General features: G+C 44.2%; 1 protein-coding gene across 1 annotated transcript in view; it reads right to left on the reverse strand.

Moving 5' to 3' along the window:
• Window positions 1–16233, reverse strand: part of LOC141139329 (b(0,+)-type amino acid transporter 1-like) — a 32468-nt gene extending 16235 nt beyond the window's left edge. Inside the window, exons 1-4 of the mRNA XM_073625336.1 lie at window positions 15457–16233; window positions 8462–8595; window positions 5610–5739; window positions 1461–1585 (exon numbers count right to left, since the gene is read on the reverse strand). Coding sequence (XP_073481437.1) covers window positions 1461–1585; window positions 5610–5739; window positions 8462–8595; window positions 15457–16203 — 1136 coding nt within the window. The 5' untranslated portion in view covers window positions 16204–16233. The remainder of the gene's footprint in view (window positions 1–1460; window positions 1586–5609; window positions 5740–8461; window positions 8596–15456) is intronic.
• Window positions 16234–22192: the final 5959 nt, after the last annotated feature.

The raw sequence follows: 22192 nt of genomic DNA on the forward strand, positions 1-22192 counted from the left end.
GCAAACAATGCATCTACAGCCACACATCCCCCTGTCGGTCGGGTCACCGCCAACCTTCACCCCTGTGGGTCCGTCGGTTCAATCACACCCCCATTCCCCCCCTTGTGGGTCAGTCGGGCCCTGCACTTACCCTATCAAGCAGGCATCACTTCCCTCCGGGCAATGGGCGGCGGCTTCTCGTGTGTCTCCTCAAAGTGGCTGCACGTCTCCTCCCTCCTTCTCCTATAGGAGGCCAATAGGCCAATAGGATCGCCTGTTCTTTCAGCCAATCGTGTGACAGGTCTCAGGACCCGCTTCCTGATTGGCCGGGAGGAGAATTAGTGTGACAATAGTGAATATTCATTTGCTATTGTCACACAACTGGGTGGACTCAGGGCGTGGTGCTCTGCGCTCCAAGCCCACTCTTTTTTGAAGCCTATTAGAACCTCTGGCTCTAATCATGTGCTTCAGAAAAAAAACCCATTGGAATCTATGCGTCTGGCGCTTTGGATGTAGATTAGGCGGCTGGACGCATGGAAGGGGGGGCGGGGCCCATGTGCCCCTAATGGACGGGTCGCCACTGTTAGTGGAAGGAACTTTGTCGGGCTGTACATAGGGCTGCATCTGGCCCCCAGGCCGCAGTTTGGAGACCACTGCTCTAGATTATGTAATAAATATTCATATGCATATCTTTTATCTTTTATGCATATCAATATTTTTCATCATTATGACTATGTTATTTGCTTATTGTTGTAGCCCTGATGAAGTGGGAGTGGTGCTGCCCCCCCAAAACGCATTGGAAATTTTTCTATTACTTTTTTTTTTTAGCAGCAAATAAAATTATCTTGGACTCTAATGCGATTTTGGTCTACCAGTCCTTTCTGTATTTTTATGGTTTTATTACAGGGTGGCTATGCTTTATCATTTTAGTATGGGGACAAGGTCCGTAGAAGTCTATGTACATATATAATTTGACACCTTAATTTCTTGTAAACAATCTTTCTTACAGATATTTTCTCATAAACTATAACACTTATTGTCACTGAAAAAAAAAATAGCAGAGTTGCAAAATTCACATTTGACACCAGCTTATGTTGAGATTATATTTCCAGGTACAGGAAACAGACCATTTATATTGTATACAATTGTTTGATTATCTAAAGATGGAAAGGTAAAAATAAATTTATAAAAAGATTTTTGTCTTGGGAAAAAGTTGTGAAAAATTCCAACTTTATATATTGAGTTTCAAAAGATCTTTCTTAGAAGACTGAACATTTCACCCATAACTGGGCATTTCCTCAGACCAATGTCTTATGTCTATGGGTAGTCCATAGCCCAGGTCATGCTAGTGATTCTGGCAGCCCTTGCCAAAGGAAGATACACGTTGGTGCAGCCGCCACATTTCCTAATGAAAGTTACTGCTCTGCTGGTTGGAAGATTGGAAGGTTGAAAGAAATTCTGGATGAAAAGAATTCACTTACCTGAAGAAGTTTACGATAGTGCTGAAATCTCCTGGAATGATCATTATTAATGAGATAAACGTTGTGAAGATCAGGGCTGGGGATGGTGTGAGCCGTTTCACATGAACCATCGACAGAACATCAGGCTGCAGATAAGATTTCAATATTATATGTAATAATAATAATGATACAATTAAGGTTGCATTGATTCCGTTTTTTTTTTTTTTTATCAACGAGTATGAGTACCGATACTTTCGGTTAAGTACTCACTGATACCGATCACCGACACTTTGCAGTGCGATTTGCGTCAATACAAAAAAATTGGAGCAAAGAATCGCATGCAATCCCCCCCCAGCTCCTGTGTGTGTGTGTGTGTGTGTGTGTATAGAAAGGGAAAAGCGCCATCTAGTGGGCAGCTTATTAAAAATGTTAGCACTCCCAGTACATATCTGGCCAAATGCAAAATCTTCATAGGTGTCCTGGTCTGCTGATGATAGTAAATCAGGGCTCACAGGGCTTGAGAAGAAGTTTCGGGACCTCGTGGGTATAGGGCAGAAGTGATGTCACCTTGGGGGCAGACCGCCTCTGCATCTTCTCCAGCCCTGTGAGTACCTCCAGAGGCTCATGATTTGCTATCATTGGCCGGATAGGGACCACTATGAAGATTTCGCATTTGGACAGATATGTATTGTGAGTTCCAACATTTTTAATAAACTGCCCACTAGATGGCACTTTTCCCTTTCTATACAAAAACACACACACAAGAGCAGTGGGGGAAATCGCATTGTATTCCTGTACAAATCCCATGAGATTTTTTGCAATGCGATTTGCGCCAATTCATTTTGTATTGACGCAAATCACACTTCAATGTATATTTTGGTAGCGGCAGCATTTGCTCGAGTACCGATACTCGTGCAAACGATTGGCATTGGCACTAATACAAATACAGGCAACCCTAGATATAATAATAGTATACATAGAAATAATACAAAGAAAAATCGAAAACTAACATCACCATATACAGTAAACATATGTGCTTAAAGCGGAGTTCCACCCAAAAGTGGAACTTCCGCTCCCCCCCCCCCCTCCGGTGTCACATTTGGCACTTTTCAGGGAGGAGGGGGGAACGGGGACCCGTTTTTGGCAGGTCCGCTTCCCGGAAGTTTGGCACCCCTCCTTCCTCCTCCTCCGCTGGCCAATTAGAAAGGGAAGCGCGCTTCGTGCATGCGCAGTAGGGAACCAGCAACCAGCTTTTGGCTCCCTTAACAGGAATGGCGGTGGCAGCACCCGGGAGTCGATCCGAAGATCGGTTGGGGTGCGGACATAGCGGGCTCCCTGGACAGGTAAGTGCCCTAATGTTAAAAGTCAGCAGCTACAGTATTTGTAGCTGCTGACTTTTAATTTTTTTCACCCAGGCTGGACCTCTTCTTTTACTATATCTATAGCAATAGTTTTTTTGTCATTTACTTCCAAATTGATCTACATTCACTTCTTGTCCTCTAGGCACAACAGGAAGTTAGAAAAAATCTCTCCGATGTGTGTGAAATGCCCACTTAGTATCCTTATTGAACCATTTCTCTATTCTTGTTCTTGTGACAAATTTGGTGTTTTTGCTTTCCCAGCGGTGGCCAACTTACTAGATACAGGGGCTATCAAGTGTGACCCCTGACACTGGGCAAAAGTGTTCTTAGTAATGTATGGATCATAAAATTATCAGATATATAATACAGGTAAACCATATGCAATTCCAAGGCAAAAAAATGTAATATATTGCAGCGTACCAGTCATTAGATGTGGGGGCTGAATTAGATCTCTTTTTAGAGGCTTTTGTTCTTTATTCTCACCTGGTGAATCTGCCAGTAACACATGTCCTATCCTAGGGTGACAACACTGACTTGTCATACCGTTTCTATGGAGCAGCAGTGTTTGCACCCTGGGACAGGACTACCTCCCTCTCTTCACTTCTCAAAAAAATAGGGGGAAAGTGTTCAGTTGTCCACATAAGGCCACTTTCACACCAGCAGACCAATCGGATCCATCTGTCAGTTTTTCAGGCGGACCCAATTGGACCACCCATTGTCCTCTATGGGGCGGCAGATGTCAGAAGACGTGTCCACTGACACCCGCCGGGCATCCGATCCGACAAAATCCGCTCAAAACAGACATATGGCGATATCGACACGTAGTCCATTTCCATCTGACCGCCCCATAGAGGAGAGCGCGTTGTATCCGATCTGCATACAGGGGCAGACAGGACCTGTCATCCACCTACTCCGCAGGATCAGCGGAGAGATCCCCCACTGAGCAGGCAGATTCCACGTGGACGGATCTGCTCCGTGTGAAAGGGGCTTAAGTTAACTTGGAAAAATCTTAACTGATAACATTCAGGAAAGCACACAGGAAGTTATCACCTGAAATGTTTTCTGATGGGGTCAACATAAGATAAGAAGCAAATAAGAGAACTTCATTGATAGTGTTTACATATAGTTTAACCTACTGTACTTATTTGTAGGCTAGGTTCACACAAAATTGCATCCTTTCCTGACATGCAGAGAAATGCCTGACCATTTAGCAGAACCGCAGCAGTGCAATTGTTAATAGCACCCCCATGCACCAGCAAACGCTCTGTTTTCCCACATGGCAAACTACATGGTGCTGCAGCGTGCCATGCATTTTTGGAAAAGAGTCTGTGACTTCTCCCTGGCTCTAACTGCCAAGTTAACCTTTTGTAGTGGTCTTGCTTTCATACCCCATGTATGCTATACAGGTCCTGTTCTTCTGATACACCATGTACCACCATGCATCCTTTAAATAACTTGAAAGTCCAGTAATGGTAGGTTCCTAGTCTAGGGAGAACCCCAGCAGGGTGACCCAGAAGGGAGCCACGTGCTCCAGTAGGACTACGTGTTGCAGCAGTTCTTCCTCTGTAAATCCCATGTGGAAGAGAGAGAGAGTGCTTTGAGCCTTCCCCTTGTGTTTATGTGGACAGTGCACAGCGTATTTAATATAACAGCAGAAATACATTCAATGATAACCCAAAAGCACCTGCTTATGCCCTCCCTGCCCACAACCTACTGAGACATGCCAGGTCGCAGGAGGCTGCAGATCCATTCTCAAAGTGCAGCGTGACTCACGTATGATCATCCATTCGAAAATCATCTAGTAAAGCACCTCCTCATGATCTGTGAACCACTGTACTATTCTTTGAAGATTCTTCAAATAAGAATAAGGAAATAAATAGCTAGTCCATCTAAAAGTGATATTTTAAGTATGTGTGGACCCTGGTGGGCCTGAAGGCTATGTGTCTTGGCTAATCCAACAGCAAGATCTTTCTGTGTGGGGTAAGACACCCCTCAAAACGGACCCAGTGCTTCAGATGTGGATATGGTTTTGTATGGCCTCAGCCAGCGCTGCTCCAATCATACCCCTTGACATTTCGCCCTGCTTATTAGGGCATTGTTACAGGTATTTTGATATATAGTATTGTATGTTTGATTAGTGAAAAATCAGTAACTACTATCAGTTGCATTGTTCTCAGCTATTTCTGAACTACCACCCTTCTCTATGTTATGGAGTAGAGGGCAGGGTCCAGGCAGCCTCTTTAGCTCATAATGACTTTAATACACCTTAAGACCAGTATACACTGCTTTATACTGATACGGTATAGGGTGTCAGGCTGTGGAACGTATGGGGACTCACACAGGTATTTTACAGTTGCTAGAGACATTTCTGTACCTGCGAGTACAATCATTTTAAAAATTATCACCAACCCATTACTATTTTCCACATTTTGTTTTTCTTTTGGCATTATATAGAATTATATGTTACATTTGTAAAAAAAAAAAAAAAAAGTCTATAACATAAAAGCTGAAAATAAATCTATATAATTCTTACATTTTTATAAAAATATTAAACTTGAAAGCCCTCACCGCATAGGCATTTACCCCTAGGTCTGTAAATAAAGTCCGATGCAACCAACCTTCAGAAGACATAAAATATAAATAATGGAGTCCACCTGTGAGCAGTTGAAATGCCACATAATCTCAATCTAAATACCTAAGAAAATGGCAACATGAGGACCAAGATGATGTCCAAAATAAGCCTGGGATAAAGTTCTAGGGATTCACAAATGGCGGTCAGGGGGAATCAGGAAGAATTAAAAAGACCTACCAAATGGCCTTCTCTGGCTGCCACATAGCACAAGCGACCCCCACTGAAGAAGGTTCCATTGGCTGAACCAAAAGTAGAAAGTGCCACACCCAAAGATATTATCCAAGTCCAGCTTCCCAGCACCTTTATCCTAAGATAACAATGGGTGATAATGATAAAAAACATATGGATAAAAAAAAACATCTGTACATCTGTGCAATATAAGGAAGCTTTCTCGTGTTTTATATCTTTAAAAATACTGCAAGTGTTGAAACTGTTGATTAGACAGAAATCCAGTGTGCAACCTATTTCCTGTATGGACCGACAACATAGTGCCTTTACAGAACTGAAATCCCAAACAGTCTGGCCAGTCCTGTCTGCTGGACCACTGAAGTCTGCCTATCCCTGCTCCTCTCTGTCTCACTCCACATGCAAACAGTTATTTCTTTCCCAGCAAGAGCAAGAGCCTGCCCACACACTGTGTTTAGGAATAGGGCTCTTGGGAGGTATATTGCTAAGGGGGAATGCCTAACATCTGCCTGCACCACTGATCTTCGCTCTGTTGCTGAGCCACCACTAAAGGATCTTCTGTATTCTATACTCCCAGGTGTGTTGGACACCTTGTTCTCCTCCTGCGCACTGTGGTTCCTCCCAATAACCACTACTTTCCTTCCGTGTACTTCCCCCAATATGACATCTGTGTGGGTGCAGGTGCATGTAATGGGACACACACCCACATAGATGTCATATTGGGATGCAGCAGCTGTAGCTATGCAGCCTCTGTATGCCCAAAACATATCAATGGGACTGCCTAAGCAAGGATGCATGGAACACCTGCGGTTAAACTCAGCCCTGACATACAGTATAGTATGCTCCATGTGATTGAGGCCTGAAATTCATCAAATGACAAGTTAAAAGTCCTTATGAATGATGTAAGGCTAGTTCCTTATTAATCTTAGTCAATGGATGTAGTCTATAGTACTGGCTTTGGCATGTAACCCTGTAGCTCAAACCTGGAGAAGCAGCTGGGGGGGGGGGGACAATGCTGCTCCTCCATAGATGTACAGCGGGAATGAGTGTTGTCACCTAGAGCAGGAAGTGTTTAACAGGCAGATTCACCAGGTGAAAATATAGAAAAAAAGCCTAGCTGTAATTTATAGACAATTTTTTTTAGTTTAGATACACTTTAATTGTGTTCTTTACAGGCTAGGCTTTGTTTATTATTATTATTATTTATTTTATTATTTTTAGAAATAACAGGGTCACTGTAAGCACCAACATCAAAGGGGTTACAATAATGGGGTTAATTTTATTTTGTTTCACGAACATTTTATTTATTTTTCAAATGTTACAATATATTATAACACAAGCAATAATAGTAACTGGTAACATAGTAACATTACAGAGAAAGTAAGGGGGGACGTTAAATTAGGACTAGTTAGACCCTCCTCTAGGGTTGATTTCAGTTTATTACAGTAGTGATATGATTGTATTTGTGGCTGGTGCCACAGGGATACATTTTCTGTCCCAGAAAGATCTGCTTTTTTACTAATATGCAATGATAAACTTTCATTGCATATTAGTAGACATTGCTACAGACATTAGGATACATCCTAAGTGGATATAAGAAAAGGCAAAAAAAAAAAAACAAGGAGAGGGTTGGGACCAGGAGGTCTATAAAATCTCTAGGGGTGGCAAAGGGGGTTCAGGACAACTTTATTTTGATTTATATTTTGATATTACAGTATATCACATATTATATATTTGATATTTATAGCTTTTAAACTGAGATTTTTTTTAACTATTAAAGTGGTATAAAACCCAAAAGCAAACATGTATTTTAATTTAGCCACCACATCTAATGATTGATAGGCTGCTATATATTAGACTTTTAGTTTTAGGTTTATTACCGCTTTAATACAGAATCTTTCTAACACTGATGTTTCAGAGCATTGTGAGTTTTCTAATAAGACAACACAGCAGAAGCAGTTTGCTTTCAAATTGTCTCTCTCCAATAGAAAGCCAGTATTGAGCTGTACAGGGAAAAGCAGCTGATGAAATAAGTTAATCCATCCCCTATTGTTAATAATGGTTTTATGAATGCTTTTATATCACAAGTTGATTAGATCAGCTGCATTGTGACCCAACATTTTGAGATGGGAACAAGGGATACCGATTAGCAAAAGTATGCAGGTATAGGATATACACCCCTGTCATGCACCCTTAAAGGAGGATTATACAAAAAGATGATTAGTTAGTACTTTGTTTACCACTACTATTCCTTTATATTGGCTTTTGAAATTTATACATCAGTATAGGAATTGGATGAAAGGTTTATCACTGTGAAACACTATTTAACAGATAAATAGTACATTTTTATACAACTATATAAATCAGACCAAAATGAGGGTTAAAGAGGGACAGAGGGACTTTGTTCTAAATCAGGGACAGTCCCTCAAAATCAGGGGACAGTCTGGAGCTATGATTGTTACTGAAGTGAAGGCATGTGTACTGGCTTGTTGGATGAAGCTTTCGATTAATCATGACACAGCTAATGGCCTTACCATTACGAGGTTTGGTGCAAGTTGCGTAAAGTTGTTCTAGGACAACCCCCCTGGATGTGCTGTGTGGTCCCATTCCTTTCATTTAGGAATTGAACTTTGCAGCCAGGTCAAGCTCTGGTGTCAGCAGCACACTGGCGGTGACCGCAGGTTGGGTACCCTAGCAGCAACATATTCTCCTTTAATACCTTCCCTACTCTATCATAAACTACAAAAAAATGTTTAGCTATACATGCACTCTAAGGGATTTTGTCATTCATGGGTAACTGAAGACCCCAACAAGTCACACAGAATTATTAGTAATAAACTGACCCCCAGCTGATGGCCACAGCGTCTGAAGAGAGAAGTTCTTGAGGCGTCATTGCGGCAAAATAGCTGACATTAGCCAGGAGATAGATGCATGTTACTAGTGGAATTGCGATCATCACAGCTCGTGGCAGATTCACCTGCAACACAGGAAACAGCAGAGTCATGCAGTCATATGATGCAGGGATTATTACAAGTATCAAAGTAACACTAAACTCTGGCATGAAAATAATTCTATACAAGTATGTATTCTTAAAGCAAAAAAGTACCTTCTATTGCTCTTAGCCTCCTCCAAATTCATTTGTTTATTTTTTTACTTTTGTTTTAGCTATGTTTTAGATCAGAGGTAGGCAACCTTTGAGAGGTTGAGATCTGGCTAAACAATATGAAAGAGATCAAAAATCTGTGCTAGCAAGGTCTAACTAAATAGTAAGAAGAACTGGAAAAAAAATAATAAAACAAATGTCACTGCAAACATTTAAACTTAGCCTACTTTAAAGGTGGACAGTGTCAGTCAGTAGAGCATTGGATGGTGTGTGGACAGTGTAAGTAGAGCAGTGGACGGTGTGTGGACAGTGTCAGAAGGGCAGTGGATGGTGTGTGGACAGTGTCAGGAGGGCAGTGGACAGTGTCAGTAGGGCAGTGGACAGTGTGTGGACAGTGTCAGTAGAGCAGTGGACGGTGTGTGGACAGTGTCAGAAGGGCAGTGGATGGTGTGTGGACAGTGTCAGGAGGGCAGTGGACAGTGTCAGTAGGGCAGTGGACAGTGTGTGGACAGTGTCAGTAGGGCAGTGGGCAGTGTGTGGACAGTGTCAGTAGAGCAGTGGACGGTATGTGGATAGTGTCAATAGGGCATTGCACGGTGTGTGGACAGTGTCAGTAAAGCAGTGCATGGTGTGTGGACAGTGTCAGTAGGGCAGTGGACGTTATGTGGGCAGTGCCAGTAGCAGTGGACGGTGTGGGGACAGTGTCAGTAGGGCAGTGAATGGTGTGTGGACAGTGCCAGTAGGGCAGTGGACGGTGTGTGGACAGTGTCAGTAGAGCAGTGGACAGTGTCAGTAGAGCAGTGGATGGTGTGTGGGCAGTGTCAGTAGAGCAGTGGATGGTGTGTGGACAGTGTCAGTAGAGCAGTGGACGGTGTATGGACAGTGTCAGTAGGGCAGTGAACAGTGTCAGTAGAGCAGTGGACGGTCTGTGGACAGTGTCAGTAGGGCAGTACATGGTGTGTAGACAGTGTCAGTAGGGCAGTGGACAGTGTCAGTAGAGCAGTGGACAGTGCCATTAGGGCAGTGCACGGTGTGTGGACAGTGTCAGTAGGGCAGTGGACAGTGTCAGTAGAGCAGTGGATGGTGTGTGGACAGTGTCAGTAGAGCAGTGGACGGTGTGTGGACAGTGTCAGTAGAGCAGTGGACGGTATGTGGACAGTGTCAGTAGGGCAGAGGACGGTGTGTGGACAGTGTCAGTAGAGCAGTGGACGGTATGTGGACAGTGTCAGTAGGGCAGAGGACGGTGTGTGGACAGTGTCAGTAGAGCAGTGGATGGTGTGTGGACAGTGTCAGTAGAGCAGTGGACGGTATGTGGACAGTGTCAGTAGGGCAGAGGACGGTGTGTGGACTTTGTCAGTAGAGCAGTGGACGGCCTGTGGACAGTGTCAGTAGAGCAGTACACGGTGTGTAGACAGTGTCAGTAGAGCAGTGGACAGTGTCAGTAGAGCAGTGGACAGTGCCATTAGGGCAGTGCACGGTGTGTGGACAGTGTCAGTAGGGCAGTGGACAGTGTCAGTAGAGCAGTGGATGGTGTGTGGACAGTGTCAGTAGAGCAGTGGACGGTCTGTGGACAGTGTCAGTAGAGCAGTACACGGTGTGTAGACAGTGTCAGTAGGGCAGTGGACAGTGTCAGTAGAGCAGTGGACAGTGCCATTAGGGCAGTGCACGGTGTGTGGACAGTGTCAGTAGGGCAGTGAACAGTGTCAGTAGAGCAGTGGATGGTGTGTGGACAGTGTCAGTAGAGCAGTGGACGGTGTGTGGACAGTGTCAGTAGAGCAGTGGACGGTATGCGGACAGTGTCAGTAGGGCAGTGCATGGTGTGTGGACAGTGTCAGTAGAGCAGTGGACGGTATGTGGACAGTGTCAGTAGGGCAGTGCATGGTGTGTGGACAGTGTCAGTAGAGCAGTGGACGGTATGTGGACAGTGTCAGTAGGGCAGTGCATGGTGTGTGGACAGTGTCAGTAGGGCAGTGGACAGTGTGTGGACAGTGCCAGTAGGGCAGTGGACGGTGTGTGGACAGTGTCAGTAGAGCAGTGGACGGTGTCAGTAGAGCAGTGGACGGTGTGTGGGCAGTGTCAGTAGAGCAGTGGATGGCGTGTGGACAGTGTCAGTAGAGCAGTGTACAGTGTGTGGACAGTGCCAGTAGGGCAGTGGACGGTGTGTGGACAGTGTCAGTAGAGCAGTGGACGGTGTCAGTAGAGCAGTGGACGGTGTGTGGGCAGTGTCAGTAGAGCAGTGGATGGCGTGTGGACAGTGTCAGAAGAGCAGTGGACGATGTGTGGACAGTGTCAGTAGGGCAGTGGACAGTGTCAGTAGAGCAGTGGATGGTCTGTGGATAGCGTCAGTAGGGTAGTGCACGGTGTGTGGACAGTGTCAGTAGGGCAGTGGACAGTGTCAGTAGAGCAGTGGACAGTGCCATTAGGGCAGTGCACGGTGTGTGGACAATGTCAGTAGGGCAGTGGACAGTGTCAGTGTTTTTATTGCCAGGGTTCTGACTTGGGCCTAATGTTGCGCAGTTTGTTAATGATACAGACATACATACTGTAGAAGGTGCTTCCATGGTGCTGGTGATGCTGGTGAAGTTGGTACACACAGACGTTGTTACACAGGTACAGGGCTCATTCTCTCCTGAGAAAGGAGTGTTGCAGCCTCTTTAGTATAGACTACTATCCCATATGCTCTGAAAACGGGTCATTTCCTCCCGGTGGTCCACTTTCTGGCGAACGCTGCTTGTCTTGCTGCGCTCCAACCATTGCAGACTGCCATCTTTGCTGATGACTCCTCGAAATATCCCATCTTTGCTGACGGCTCTCCGAAATATCCCATGGCACACCTGCATTTCTCCCGCGGCACACAGTTTGAGAAACACTGGTCTAAACAGATGTCTAAATTTTGAGACAGAGAAAGTGATTGAGGACATAGTCCTCAATCTATATCTCTGCAGCCTCAGCTGTACAGAATGAATGAACAGGAATTGCTCTGCGAAGTCTTCCTGTTCATTCGCAAACTGAGTGGGGGGGGGGAACTAGGAGAACAGTGGGGCCCGGCCAACAGAAGGAAGGGGACCCTGGACAGGGGGATGGTAGGGGCAGCGTTTACTTGAACCGATCCTTTATTTTCCTCCTGCGGCAGCAGGAAGGAGAGGAGGAGAAGCTTGCAGAAGGGAAATAAAGAGGATCGGTTCAAGTAAATGACACCCCCTGCTCCTATTCAGGTTACGTGGGTTAGCAAGGAAGGGACGTGATCTACCTATCACCTGTCTGCAATCAACGAGTTGCTGACCCTGTCTTAGATTGTATATATCTTATTCCATCTAGAATAGATTTTGTGTTAGTCAAATATTCTAAGCCAAGAGACTATTATCATGTGCATCAAAATTCTCTATAGAGAAGTCTCCAGCAATATTGCACTTTGATATTTGGATAACCAAATTATATCACATATAATACAGTTAAGGCATATCTAAACCCTAGAACCAAAAATGTGATATATTGCTGCTTACCAGTTCCTAGATGTGATAGCTGCATTAGTTTTCTTTTTTCAGGCCCTTTTTCTTTATTTTCATCTTGTGATTCTGTAGGTAAAACACTTCCTGTCTAAAGCTGGCCATACATTGGTCAGTTTTTTTTTTTTTTTTTTTATTCAACCAGCGGGTTGAATTGAATAAAAAAAACTAACCCGATTTCCCATACACACACACTCAATGTGGGTATGGGAATCCTCCCCAATGTGTCATTGTATTCTGACAGCAGGGAGATCCTCCCCTTCCACTGTTAGAATACACAAATCAGCGAGAAAATACTGACAGGGTAGTTGAACAGAAGTCAGTTGGTAGATCGATTTCTGTTCAACCACAGTAGCAACTCATGAATCAAAATTTGGCAATTATGCAATGGACAAAGTTTGTAGAGTATCTTCATATAATGGTACATCCAGTTGCAGTGCACAATATTCACCAAAATAATGGCAAACATAACGCTGCCATTTTATTCAGTTTTCTGCATCCTTGTCTACATTGTACAATGTACTGTATAGAGACTTATTTCTCAAAAAAAACATCTGTTTTACCATCCAACTAATTAAAAACAAATAATGATTGCATATTACAGCTTGCTACAGTTAGCATATTGCTATTTGCTTTAAAGTGGTAATAAACCCAAAACCAAAAATGTATTATATTGCAGCTTACCAGTCATTAGATGTAGGCTGGATTAGTGTTCTTTTCTTTGACTTTTCCCTCTGGTTTCACCTGGTTAGTGAGACACAACTCTGAGGGAATGAGCACAGGATGTCTAGCAGACAGCAGCAATGTACCAACAAGATAATTGTGGGGTATTCCTGCGCTATCGTGAACGGGGTTGGGGAGAGAGGAGGAGGGACACCCAATCTCAATAAACACAGGGAAAAGCAGCATACACCGAATGGGGTACAGCCTGTCCCCAGTTAAAACAAAATGGAGTAAAGTGTGGTGCTGCGCTAATCCCAATGAGATTGGCGCATATTGGCTCTGTGCTCGTGAGCGTCTTATAGTGCACCAAAATAGGCTTTACAAATATAACAATAAAAAGATAACCTCATATAACAAATGTGTCCTTGAGTGCTGATAGTGTGTATGGTCAAGGAAATTGTAATAAATACACAATAAATAATAGTAAATATAACGTGCAAAGTTGTTAGTGCTTAAATATCACAGTAGCAAACATAAATGTATGGGTGCATATAGCTACGGTAAAAATAGCAGCTGGCTAAAACTATCACCAATCGCCAACTAGCTACAAACAATATAAATCTACACATTCATAAGTGCATATATAGCCAAAGTGCATCCAGTGCAAGTTAAATGTGGCTAAGTGCTAAAAGTTCATAAACATGCATGCAAGACTGCGTGCAAAATATTAACAGGTGCAGTGCTCCTTGCGGCGAAACGCAATCAATCAAAAGTCCATAAAACGTGTATTGACTTCCGTGCTAAACATGGGTGCTAAACATGGGTGACAGTGGTGGTCAGTCTTCATGCAACAGTGTGCACATTAGTGGGCAGTGGCCCCTTACCTGAAGGTAATGGGGTAATCTCGTTTAGCCAATCAGAGGCATGGCAGCCTTTGTAGAGACCCTAGGTATACTCTGTAATGGAGGATGGTGGAAATATGGTCCTATCCTGATCGCTTCTATTGTAGGGGCATCTGGTCCTTCCAAGTAGTGTCCCGGGGTCACCCAGATAGATTAAGAAAGGAAGCCCACAATAGTATAGTATTGCATGGAAGCGTATCACTTTTATTACAACATAAAATACAGTACTCACATTAAACATTAAAAACCGGGTGGAGATCCGACGAGCGGCGAGCTCGTAATGCAAATAACAGTCAGAGAGTGCCTGTCCCGTCCCTATGCATGACGTCACGGTCACGTGACTTCTTCAGGGGATCCCCTGAAGAAGTCACGTGACCGTGACGTCATGCATAGGGACGGGACAGGCACTCTCTGACTGTTATTTGCATTACGAGCTCGCCGCTCGTCGGATCTCCACCCGGTTTTTAATGTTTAATGTGAGTACTGTATTTTATGTTGTAATAAAAGTGATACGCTTCCATGCAATACTATACTATTGTGGGCTTCCTTTCTTAATCTATCTGGGTGACCCCGGGACACTACTTGGAAGGACCAGACGCCCCTACAATAGAAGCGATCAGGATAGGACCATATTTCCACCATCCTCCATTACAGAGTATACCTAGGGTCTCTACAAAGGCTGCCATGCCTCTGATTGGCTAAACGAGATTACCCCATTACCTTCAGGTAAGGGGCCACTGCCCACTAATGTGCACACTGTTGCATGAAGACTGACCACCACTGTCACCCATGTTTAGCACCCATGTTTAGCACGGAAGTCAATACACGTATTATGGACTTTTGATTGATTGCGTTTCGCCGCAAGGAGCACTGCACCTGTTAATATTTTGCACGCAGTCTTGCATGCATGTTTATGAACTTTTAGCACTTAGCCACATTTAACTTGCACTGGATGCACTTTGGCTATATATGCACTTATGAATGTGTAGATTTATATTGTTTGTAGCTAGTTGGCGATTGGTGATAGTTTTAGCCAGCTGCTATTTTTACCGTAGCTATATGCACCCATACATTTATGTTTGCTACTGTGATATTTAAGCACTAACAACTTTGCACGTTATATTTACTATTATTTATTGTGTATTTATTACGATTTCCTTGACCATACACACTATCAGCACTCAAGGACACATTTGTTATATGAGGTTATCTTTTTATTGTTATATTTGTAAAGCCTATTTTGGTGCACTATAAGACGCTCACGAGCACAGAGCCAATATGCGCCAATCTCATTGGGATTAGCGCAGCACCACACTTTACTCCATAATGTACCAACAAGATCTTATTGTACAACTATTCCCTTGAAAGGCTACCAGTGTCTGGCTAGCTTTAGACCAGCCATACACAGTTTGAATCTAAAATTAAAACTGTTAACGCTCAGGCTGAATATACCAAGTTGATCAATCAATTTGGGTACAACCAGCCTGCCGGATTCTCTTGCAATTATCACTAGCGGCAAAAATTTGCACCGTGTATGGCCAGCCTCACTGATTTATGGATGTAGCCTTGTCCCTCATTCACAGGTAACCCATAGAGTCCCTTGAAATATGAAACATCTGGTATGTAAGTACAGATCATAAACAGTTTACAATGCTCCCACCAACCTCAGGATTCTTCACTTCTTCAGTTACGTAATTCAGATTGTTCCATCCATCATAAGACCAGAGTCCTTGATAAAAAGCCACTCCAACTGGACCAAATCCTGCAGCCGTATTTTCAAAGGCATTCTGGAAGACCTGAGTGTTTCCTTGGGCCAAGAGGACCATACCACCCACAATTATGACCAGCAATACCAACAGTTTGGCAGCCGTGAAGAAGTTAGTGATAGCGGCAGAAAGCCTGACATTGAGGCAGTTGATGATGCTCAAGACAAGGATACAGGCAGCTGCTGTACACTTCACCACTACCTGAGGCGGTGGGCAGTCCTGGTAGAAGGCAGCCACCACATATTCTGCAAAACTTAAGGAGACAGCAGAAATGCCAGCTGGTCTGACCACAATGACCGAGGTATATGCCAGGAGGAAAGCTGGTAAGGTGCCAACATTCCGTAAAATATAAATGTAGTCCCCTCCAGATTCCTTTATAACAGTGCCAAGTTCAGCATAGGAAAGAGCACCTAACATTGCTAGAACACCACAGGCTGCCCATATTAACAGGCTGGCTCCAGGGCTGCCCATGTAATAGAGGACCCACTGAGGGGACATGAAGATACCAGAGCCAATCATGGTGCCAGCTATCAGTGACACAGCACTAACCAGGCCAAGTTCACGCTTGAGATGTAATTTTTCAGTCCTGTCTTCTATTTTGCCATCAAAAGATGGAGAAGAGTCTCTTCTTATCCTATCATCCATAATGGAGTGTCTTCTGATCTCAGATCCTTCTGAAAAAGAGATGTGCTATTTCACAGCTAAAGGTTGACAGGTAAAATTAAAGTTAATTATTACTGAGTGTACAACGTGCAAAGAACATGGCAGATCTTCCGTTATTGCAGTTAATGATCTATTTGAAAAAGTAAAGGATAAGATGACGTATGACTTTCTGATCCATTGAAGACTACTATAAAGGTATGCAGAAATCGCCACAGCTGTTGTAGAATCCAGGATAATACTAAGCAAACTTGGTTTACTGCAAGGTTCTGTATTTGGCTGATGAGAAAGGGGAGATTGGCTACCTCTTCAATAAAATAAATCAAGAGGAAAAAATGTTAGACTGGAGTGTCATCCAATTATGGTATTTAGAAACATTGACCATTCTTTTTGGATTTAGCTACTGGGAGCAGTCACACTCAAATTTTTCTTTACTTGGGTATAAAATGATTACTGGGACTGAAGGCTCCCTACTAAGGTGATCCAATCCAGTATTTCTCAAGCATTTTTGCACCGTTTAGAATTGTGCACAATCTCAGGGCACACCAGTCTAATGCCCTGTACACACGGTCAGATTTTCCAAATCGGATTGTGTTGTCGGAAATTCCGATCGTGTGTGGGCTCCATCTGACTTTTTCCGTCTGAATTTCCGACACAAAGTTTGAGAGCAGAATATCAAATTTTCCGACAACAAAATCCGATCGTTTAAATTTCGATCGTGTGTACACAAATCCGACGCACAAGGTGCCACGTACGCTCAGAATAAATTAAGAGACGAAAGTTATTGGCTACTGCCCCGTTTATAGTCCCGACATACATGTTTTACGTCATCACGTTCAGAACGTTCGGATTTTACGACAACTTTGTGTGACCGTGTGTATGCAAGACAAGTTTAGCCCAAAATCAGTCGGAAAAAATCCAATGGATTTTGTTGTCGGAATGTCCGATCAATGTATTTAGTTTTTTAATGTACTGCTATGTGCGCATGAAACATGCACAAAAGGTGCTGGCATGATTATTAAAATCAGGCAGCATCCAAAACTCATGCTACTGTAGAACCATGCATTTTAGTGGGTGCAAACCCACGCACATTTGCTAGATGCTTGGTGGTGCCATTAAGAATCAATGACACTCACAAGCATCTGCAAAAGACAGCGCATTTTTGTGCATTGCAGTAAGACACGTGATTTCACTCATGTTACCACACTGCACTTGGTGTGCACAAGCCCTAAAATGTACTTTGTGGGGCAGAGTTCAGTGGTCTTTGGGTTGTAAATCTACCCCCCCATCAAATCTCCCCTCCTAGTACAAATTCTGCTCCTCCTCCCCCTTCCAAATCCCCCCTACTAGCATAACCCCCCATCCCCTCCTTCTCAAACCCCCCTTCCTAGCACAAATTCTGTTCCTCCTCCCCCCTTCAAACCCCCCCGTTAGCACAAATCCTCCCTTCTAAAACAAATTCTGTCCCCCCCCCCTCCTGCTAGCACAAATCCTCCACCAAATCCCTCTCCTAGGACAAATCCCTCCCCCTTTCCAGATCACCCCTACTAGCAAAAATTAAGTTCCAAATCCCCTCCTAGCACGAATTCCCCACCCCCCCTCCAGATCCCCCCTCCTTGCACTAATTCTGTTACTCCTACCCCCTTAAAATCCTCTCCCCTAGCACAAAACCTCTCATCCCACCACATCCCTCTCATTACTACAGGAGTAGTGACAGCAGCACAGAAGAGTAGAGTGCCAGGAGGAGGTGTGGGCTGTGCTCTCTTTCCAGGCTCCTCTCCCTCCTGTCTGTATACAGGAGATAAAGCAGAATGCTCTCAAATCGGACTGTACAGGGTTTGATTACCTCCACCCACGTACAATTTCTGCTGCTGGGACAGGAGCAGTCTGGGGAGGAGATAGAAGGAGGTAATCAAACCCTGTACAGTCTGATCTGAGAATGATCCTGTGTTAGCACCTGTATACAGACAGGAGGGAGAGAGCACAACCTGCACCTCCTCCCGCCTCTCTCCCCCTCTCTGCAACTATCTCTATTCCTGTTGGCAACCAATTAAATCATGAGTTGGTAGGACGTGGGAGGGCAGCCCGCACAGCACTCACACTGGAAACTCAAAACGCTGATCTGAAACGCTGATCTGCTCTGCAAAGATAAGACCTGCACAGATAGAATTTCAGTGCTGATAAAGTAAATAACTGCTTATAGTTTCAGGCATACTAGATCTGAATCAGAGCATACGGAAATGCTTCAAAGGCACTCTTCACATTATGGGTATTTGAAAGCCATGTAAGTGTGTTAGCAACACCAACTTAATTATGTCTCATGAAGATGAAGGGAGGTGCCCAGGACCAGCATGGTCATTGCTGGGGGCCAATCAGGGACATGCTTACAGGCAGTGGCGGGGGCGGGGACACAAAAAAATTTTGAAAAAAAATCATCAATTGCAGCCATTGTGCCATCAAACACTGCCACTGTGGCATCAAATGCTGCCACTGTGCCATTAATTGCAGACACTGTGCCATCAAACGCTGCCACTGTGCCCATCAAATGCTGCCACTGTGCCATTAATTGCAGACACTGTGCCATCAAACTCTGCCACTGTGGCATCAAATTCTGCCACTGTGCCATCAATTGTAGACACTGTGCCATCAAACGCTGCCACTGTGCCCATCAAATGCTGCCACTGTGCCATCAAACGCTGCCACTGTGCCATCAAACGCTGCCACTGTGCCCAAACGCTGCCACTGTGCCCATCAAATGCTGCCATTGTGCCCTCAAACGCTGCCACTGTGCCCTCAATTGCAGCCACTGTGCCAAACGCTGCCACTGTGCCCATTAAACGCTGCCACTGTGCCCATTAAACACTGCCACTGTGCCATCAAACGCTGCCACTGTGCCATCAAATGCCGCTAGTGTGCACATCATATGCTGCCAGTGTGCCCATCAAATGCTGCCAGTGTGTCCATTAAATGCTGCCAGTGTGCCCTTGAATGCCCCCAGTGTGACCCCCACTCGTTTGCCGTCTGCCCGGCACATACCCTGTCTTGGTGGGGCAGCGGGTGACGGCGACGAGCGGGATCCATGCGTCTCCTGCCGTCCTCATCTCCCGTCCTCTCCTCCTGCTGGGCGTCCAATAGCGGCGCCTGTCGTTTCAGCCAATCAGGTGATGGGTAACAGACCCGAGCACCTGATTGGCGGAGAGTCGGTTGAGTGTTAGGAAAGTGAATATTTATTCGCTTTTCTAACACAGCTGAGTGACCTGCAAGCACCCAGCATGTCGCTCGCAGGTCGCCTTTTTTGACGCCTATTAGAGCCTATGGTTCTAATCAGGTGCTTCAAAAACACCCCCCGCCACTGTAATTCAGGCGCCCGAAAAGGGTCCGGGCGCTTGAATAGGGGTTGGCAGCGGTGGCCATAGATAGATTCATGCAATGCATGAATCTATCTATTGGTGATAGAGGGGCTGGCAGGAGAGAGGGGGCGACGCCCGTGCACACTTATGGACGCACCGCCACTGCTTACAGGTATTCTAAACAAAGTGACTTTTCAACACATTTACTAAGCTAAAGGAAAATTCCCCTGGAAAGTTAAATTTTTCTTTCAAAGTGAACAGCCTTTTTGTCTTTAGTAAATCAACCACATTGGTTGCAAAATCACTTTTTAAGTGAAAAAAATGGTTAGCAGAATAATTTGTATCTATGTGACTATCTTTTTAGCATTTCCATTATTGCACTTGGGCTGCCTTTATTCTCTATAATTCTCCAACCACATCTCTTCCACATATAGCACCCTCCTAGATAGGTGCTATGCTAGATACATTTAGTTGCTGGCTCACTGTAATCAGTTGAGCTGCATGTGATTGTTTTGATCTGTTCTGTATTTCGCTAGCTGCAATGTTGACTGCTTCCCCCTGTCTATCTGGAAAGGTTCAGGAAGATAGTGGGCTGGTAGAGTCAGATTAGCAACTGACTATTTATGCAGCCCTGGCCAATCCCTGGGGAGAGATGCCCAGATGGTGACTAGGAAGGAGCATAAATACTCTGTGACTTGGAGCAGAGGGGTTCAAAGGGATGCCATGTGTCTACTGCGTATCAAGGACTAAGGTAGGCTAGCTGGGGAGCCTATTTTGCTAAAAGTTGCTGGAGCCGACTTAGGGACTCGGGTCTGGTATCACTGAAGAGTTGTCTGGAAGCTATTGGAAAGAGGCGTCCAACTATGCAAGGACATTAATGAGTACAGACTGGAGTAAAAGATCCCTGAGACTGTGTGCTGTTGCTATCCCTGTGTGCTGTGTGTGTGCTTTGCTAAAGTCAGCATTGCTCAAAGGGGACATTGTGCCTGGTGTCCTGGTACAGTTCAGTCCACTATTTGCTTGTGCAAGGACTCTGCACACAATAATAGGAGGAAGGTTGGTGTCCTCAAGTTGCTACTAGAGTTACTGGAGTGTCCCACAGTCATCCTACTCTTATCCAAGTTCAATATCTGCAAAAAAAGCATCAGAAAAGCATACTTCTAGAATGTTCATTGAGCCAAAGTAGTGACTGTGACTGTGTGCCTGGGTGCGGGTGCTACTAAGGGAAAAGACCCTAGGGACCTTAAACTTTGGGCTCCTGTGGGAGTGAGCACTACACACCGTGTGTCTCATACATAACTTTAAACATGGGCTACCTTAGACAAAGCACTTCTACTTTGATCACCTTCATTCTCCACCTATATATTTCCAAGTACAAAAAAAGCATGCAGGTTGTTTTAAAATTGAAAGAGAACTTTGGTGACCACCCCAACCAAAAATGGTATTAAAGTAGAACTGAAGGCAAAAAGTTACAAATTGTGAACAGGCAGGTCTTTTGTTGCAGATGAGACATGCAATATAATACACTTACTTGCCTGTTTGCAATCCCCAGTAGAATGGACAATGAGCTATAGCTCAGTTTACTTTCTGGCACACTCCCTGTGTGCGCTGGGATGACTGCACTCCTGCCAATGCGCAATCAAGATGGCCGAAGACCAGCACCAGGAAGAGGCTGGTGAGATGGTTAGGGACCTATAAATATCTAAAGAAAAACAATGAAAACAAGCAATTCCTACCTGATGTTGACTCTCAGGCTATGAGACACAGTTATGTATATCCAAGCTAGATATTACTTGCATTAATAGTTACACTCTGCTTTAGCAGAATTGATCCTTGCCTGAGCTTTGTATGGTGCCACATCCATTTTAGCTCAGATCTTAATTGCTGGGCAACTTTTTGGATTTAAAAGAGGAATTTAATTTGCCCAATTCTATGCGTTTCTGATACGTCATTCAGCTTAGACACATGGTCACCAGGCAATTTGGGCCTATATTACTTTTGCTTGCAGATAATTGTTTGACTGACGCAATGGTTAGAGAGCTTCTCCAAATCAAATTATTTTGGAAATCTATACAGCCTTCCAGGACCCCAGTACACAGGCCCAGGCTTATAATAGAAAGATTTTGTGGTCCTAGTGATGATGAGACCTGTGAAGAAGTTCTAACCAGCCACCAATTTAATCTCCCTGAAACTTACTAATAAGCTCACTCATCTATTCATTTACTTCATCTTACCTATTTACCTCAATTTGGTTAGCAAGATAGAATCCATAATCCATTATTCCTTTTTTTCACTTGTTATGGTTCTTGCCCACAGATGCAGGTTTACTGAAAGTAAACAATATCCTATGACGTCATAGGTTTCCTGGGAGATCTAGACCTTCAGCTATGCCAGTTGGGTCCTCCTGAGTGTTTAAGATTATGTTTATCTACACCCCTTTTGCATGTGGTATTGTACTGCCAAGAAGCTGATAGCTAAGGTGTGGATCTAAGCTGGGGTACCTACCTTATAACAAATGGAAAGCAGAGATTAATATATCACTCCCATAATAGAAACTGATCACTGAAGTTACCCAAAAAAAAAATCTGAAAATTTAAGAATGTGGCTACTTGCTGTCCAATAGC

The sequence above is a fragment of the Aquarana catesbeiana genome, linkage group LG04 (assembly GCF_042186555.1).
Source record: "Aquarana catesbeiana isolate 2022-GZ linkage group LG04, ASM4218655v1, whole genome shotgun sequence".
NCBI classification, from domain to species: domain Eukaryota; kingdom Metazoa; phylum Chordata; class Amphibia; order Anura; family Ranidae; genus Aquarana; species Aquarana catesbeiana.